Consider the following 5,278-nt stretch of genomic DNA (forward strand, 5'->3'; position numbering starts at 1 on the left):
ATCGACTTGTATTCTATTCTGATCAAAATCCCTAAAACATCAAATTGATAATTTTTTTTAAAAGGCAGAAGTGTAGAACTATCAATGGCGATATTTGACGGTGGGATTACTTTTGGCCAACCATCTTAAGGTAGGACTATTAAAATCCAGTTCCCTTTTTTTAAAAGGGTTAATTTCGCCAAAATGTTTCACGTGTATTATAATTATGTAGTGGGTTAAACTTATTTTTTACTAATTTAACAAACTTGTAAGTTTCATTGATATTTGGTAGGGTTGTGTAGGAGCTGGTAGATGGTGGATGAGATGACCGGCAATGATATGGGTATTGACGTAGCTTGTCTTTTGCTATTAAAAAAGAGGTAGCGGTGCAACTTGTTGCTCGTTTACCTTCTATTTCGATATAATTTCCAAGTTAAGAATATTTCATTACATTAATTATATATTTGGTCATATATGGCGATTTAAATGTGTGGCTTAGTTTTGGTATCGTGGCTAATTGATACATGGGTTTGTTTAGCAACAATAATGGTATAGCTAACTTTGGTAGAATGCACTTCCATGTAATAGAATCAATAACATAACATATTCATCTAGATTACAATCATCAAAACAAAGTTATATCCTATATAACACACTATAAATTATTTCAACCCAACAACCATTAACCAAGTAAAAACTACGCGTCACACACGCCTCGTAAACCATCTACGACAACAAAATCAACCACAACCCAAGCGAAAACCCAAAAAAAAAAATCAAGAAAAATCATATACTAAGGGTACCTCATGTTTAATGGTTGGGGAGTTTGTGGATTTGATTTTTTCTTGTTATGTTTGGTCAAAGGTAGTGACACATGAATGAAACCAAACTTCTTCCTCTGACTAAAAAACTGCTTATCAATTCTACCTTCTTTGTTTGTTTTGCTAGAATCATGAAATATAAGACCACTTTGATCGCGAAGCATTTCGGTTAAAGATGGATCGTCTCTTTGGGTTTGACTTTCAACATCATCACGAACGATTATATTATCTTGTAGGATCAGTTTTCGGCTTAATATGTCACCAATTGAGACGCTTGTTCTCAACACCGGCCTTGATTCTTTGTTGATCATGCTTGGATAGTCCCCAATCAATGGCTCAAACCGTCTAGGCACATGGCCATGAAAAGGGTTTGAGCTTCGGGTTTTTGGGTGATTATGAGTTTCTGGTTTTCGTGGGGGAAACCCGGCTTTGGATTCAAGATTTCTTTCGTTTGCAGTGTCCGTTTTGGTCCCTGTTTTTAAAGGAACATGTTAGTTAAGACGGTGTCATATATGACATGTTTAAAACAGGTCGTGTTTGGGTTGAGTTGGTCAATAAAGAGTGTCTTTTCAGGTTCACATGTTTAACACGCTTAATTAAACATGTCAACCAGCCAACCCGTTTAACCCATTTATTACAACCCGTCAACCCATCTCACACATTTAGTTAATTAAACATGTCAACCAGACAACCCGTTTAACCCATTTATTACAACCCGTCAACCGATCTGACACATTTAGATAAGTTGATTAAACGGGCCGTGCATGGGTTACACAAATTTAAGTGTGTCCGGACTAGGGCTGATTTTTTTACAAGAATAAATATATGGATTGTGTTAGGTTTGAACAATTCAACCCGCCAACCCACTTGCCCTAAACCTGTCAACCCCCAGCCCATTTACGGCCCGTTTAACCCATTAACTACAACCCACCAACCTATTTGATTCAGTTAGATAAATGGGTTAAACGGTCGTGTTTTGGGTTGCACACAGGTTCGGGGTTCATGTTTTTTATTCGAATAAATTTATGGGTTATGTTTAGGTTGAGCAATTCAACCCACCAGCCCGAAACCTGTCAACCCGCCAACGCCCTAGTATTACCTAAAGCCTCTCCAAGGGTTTTTCGTCTAAATTTGGCATCATCCGTGTGATCCATCGAGTTCTTTAGAAACGCCATTGTAGAAAGATTAGCATCCTTCCTATGATAATCATTTTTCTTAGATACATCTTCGGCTTTTCGCGCCTTTTGAGTAAGTTCACAATACTCTTCATACGAAAGCGTTATTCCTTCGCGAACCAACGGCCTACTCTCCGCACAAGCCACAGCTTCCATAGCTCTTGCCGCTTCTTCCATCTTTTTAGCCGCAAACAACCTCATTTCCACCATCTTTATACTCATTTTCGTGTGTTCAATCTCGGATGTTGCCTTTATCACCTCATATTGTGCAGCCTCTTCCATTCTTCTAAACTGTTCTGCTTCAAACGTCGGTTTGTGGGACCCATTATTCGACACATCAATCGATTCTTTGATCACACATTTCGTGTCTCCATTTTCGGCCAAATTCACTTTATGGGTCCTCATCTTTTTGTTCAAAGTTTCAACCGAAGCGCGAATCATAGCAAGATCATTGGTTGTTCTATTTAGCTTTGACTTTGCTTCTTTTAGCTCGGACAAGATGATCGCGGGTGGCAATGGGACCGAACACAAGGTCAAACTCGCGGTTGACTTGTCGGAAGATGTCACAGTTGTTCCTGAATCTGGATTTAGATTGAGGATTGATGAGACTTCTTTCATGATGTTGAGTTTTAATCCTTCCATTACACCTTTTGCTGACTCTAGTTCTCTTAGTACCTCTAGTGTTTCTTGTTCTTTTATGATTAGTTCTTTTTCTAACTCTGCTGCTTGTTTCTCTACTGTTTCCATGTCAATTTCTCCAAGATCATGCTGTTTAACACAAATTTTATTAGACTAAAGAGTTATAAAGCATATAACAAGTTAACAACATATATACTTGTAAAAGGTCTAGAAAATGTTAATAGTTATAAAACATACACATATATAACTTAGGCACGTTCAATACAGAACCAATTCCGGGGAAAACCCGGTAACCCACCCGCCCGTAGGCACGACGGTAAATTACCAGTAAAACCCTGTTTGGCTCAAGGATCGAACCCAGGTTTCCCTGAATCTCCTATCACTGCCCACCAGTGCAGCACTCCTTTTTTTGCACCAAATGAGAATTGAACTTGAGTCTTCAAAGAAGAATTCAAATTCTCCTACCACTTGAGCTAGAGGTCATTGGCAATACAGAACCAATATTAAATAGAGAATTGCGAGAACTACGTACACACTTACCAGCTAGTGGTTATGCTGTTAAATAACAACGTTAATTATTATAACTAAAGCAATAAGTACAAATGTTCATACCGTTTTGTCATAGTTCTCTAATCAATATTGGTTATGTGTTTAATGGTCCTCTACTTACTTTAATTATATAAAAGAACACTCATGCTTAACTTTGTAAAGTTTAATATTCCTTTAAGGCTTTTGCAAACACCAAGCTCTTCTAAAGCTAAAATGTACTATAATAGGTACAAATAGGCCTACAAAGTACAAACCGAATGAGTATGAGCGGGTTTGTTGGTCTGTTTAAGGACAAATTTTTTTGTTTGTATTCGTTTATTAAGAAAAATGTGTTTATTCTTGACAGTGAACAAACAAAAATAAACATACATGAACAAACAGAAAATAAATAAATTATAACCTACCAAAACAGTGTTTAATTTAAAAACACTAATGAAATCTACGTTCCTATATGTTTTATTCATATATAGCTACTATATAAAAAAAAATCATATACGTAAACGAACGAAAAATCTTCCGTGTTTACTCATTTAACTAAACAAACATAAATTTTTATTCTCTATACACATATGAACATAAACCATATTTCAATCAAATAATTCACTAAATGTTTGGTTATTTACAATCCAAGACAAGCCATTTCAAAATTTAATACAACTTGATATTGTTACTTTGGTTTAGTGGTTAAAAAAATTCTGTATGCGACCATATTATCTTAATTTAAAAGTTATATGCGACCGTATTATCTCAGTTTAAAATTTAGTATGAAGTATTTTACATAAATTGTCCAGTGGGTGCGCTGAGATTGCTTGGGATTGATTTGTTGACCGTTAAAAAAAATATTTTACATAAAATACTTGGAAGTTTTATATTTATCTATTTTATTACAAACGAATTTAATATACGACTTACACACTTTTTCTTTTATCAAATCCTAACAAGTATCAAATCCTTAACTACGGTTTTACCACAAACCAAACCGGCCGGTTTAGGTGCGATGACCGACTCACCGGTTTTACTGGCTTGAAGAAAAGGTTGAACCAACTTTTTCTTATCAAAATCATTATTTTCTAGTAAAATTTTGAAGTGACAAAAACGGTTTATGATAAAAGTTATATGCAAACAGTAAAAGTTATACCGCGGTTGGTTACAAATCCCAAACCGAAATGAAATGAAATGAAATAAACAGTTAAAAGTGTTAAATCGTGAACCATACCGTTAAAATCTAAAACCGACCAGCATGAAATGTTTTAGAATAAGACATTAATTATAGGGGATGTTTTAGTTTAAGATATTTTTATAGGGGAATGTTTTAAAATAAGACATTACTTGTACGGACATTTTTTTTGAATGTATTATTGTTGGCAAAACGACATAATTCAAAACTATATGTTTCTCAAAACAACTCAAGTCACACAAACAATTGGCTTAAAAGAAATTCGCCGTTGAGAAAAAAAAAAGAAAAAAAAAAAAAGAGAAACTAACACCGGCGAGTCGAAGGATATGAAGGGGGATCCACGAACCACTTCCACCAAACCGCGTCACCGCCTCCTTAACCGACCCAAAAGGCGGCGACGTATCAATCTCAACCCTTGGGTTCATCAGCTTCGCGGTCTCTGAACCCAAATTGTCCGAAACAACGGACGATGGAAGCATTTCTGCCATGTTTAAGAGGAAGCAATGGCAATGGTTATTGATGATGAAAATGAGAATGAGAATGATGAAAGAAGAAGAATAAGAAGAAGGTGGTAATAATAGTGTTGGGATTGTAAGCTGGTCCCAGTGATAATAGTGGGTTAAGCGTCGGTAAATTGAGTGTTTTTGTGTGTGTGTGTATAGGGGAAAAAGGGAAAGCATGGAATAGTGGAGGGACAAAAGCTAAAGATACGCGTTCAAAGTTGTTTGTTGCCTGACCACTTTTGTATATACATACATATACCCTTTTCTTTTTATGAAATCTTTTGTTTAAAATACATGCAAATATTCCAAAGGTTTGTCGTAAATGATGACGGGGATGGATGAAACAATGGAATAGACGAGAGAATGGAATGGATCATTTCGACAATCTAATCTCTCAGTTGTTATCCACATTGTTATTCTCTCATTCATTTATCA

The 5,278-nt window shown here is 35.8% G+C and overlaps 1 protein-coding gene across 2 annotated transcripts; it reads right to left on the bottom strand.

The window, feature by feature from the left end:
* Positions 1-561: 561 nt before the first annotated feature.
* LOC110912785 (WEB family protein At2g40480) lies at positions 562-5,040 on the bottom strand. Of its 2 annotated transcripts, none has more exons than XM_022157592.2 (3): positions 4,649-5,040; positions 1,900-2,743; positions 562-1,272 (listed from the first exon to the last, which is right to left on the bottom strand). In XM_022157592.2, the coding sequence occupies exons 1-3, from the start codon at positions 5,018-5,020 to the stop codon at positions 773-775; spliced, it is 1,716 nt and encodes a 571-aa protein (XP_022013284.1). In that variant the 5' UTR covers positions 5,021-5,040; the 3' UTR covers positions 562-772. The 2 variants fall into 2 exon arrangements, with proteins under 2 accessions (XP_022013284.1, XP_035839551.1); XM_035983658.1 differs by lacking the exon at positions 4,649-5,040 and adding an exon at positions 2,852-3,550.
* Between the last annotated feature and the right edge of the window lie 238 nt (positions 5,041-5,278).

The sequence above is a fragment of the Helianthus annuus genome, chromosome 15 (genome assembly GCF_002127325.2).
Source record: "Helianthus annuus cultivar XRQ/B chromosome 15, HanXRQr2.0-SUNRISE, whole genome shotgun sequence".
Taxonomy (NCBI): Eukaryota; Viridiplantae; Streptophyta; class Magnoliopsida; order Asterales; family Asteraceae; genus Helianthus; species Helianthus annuus.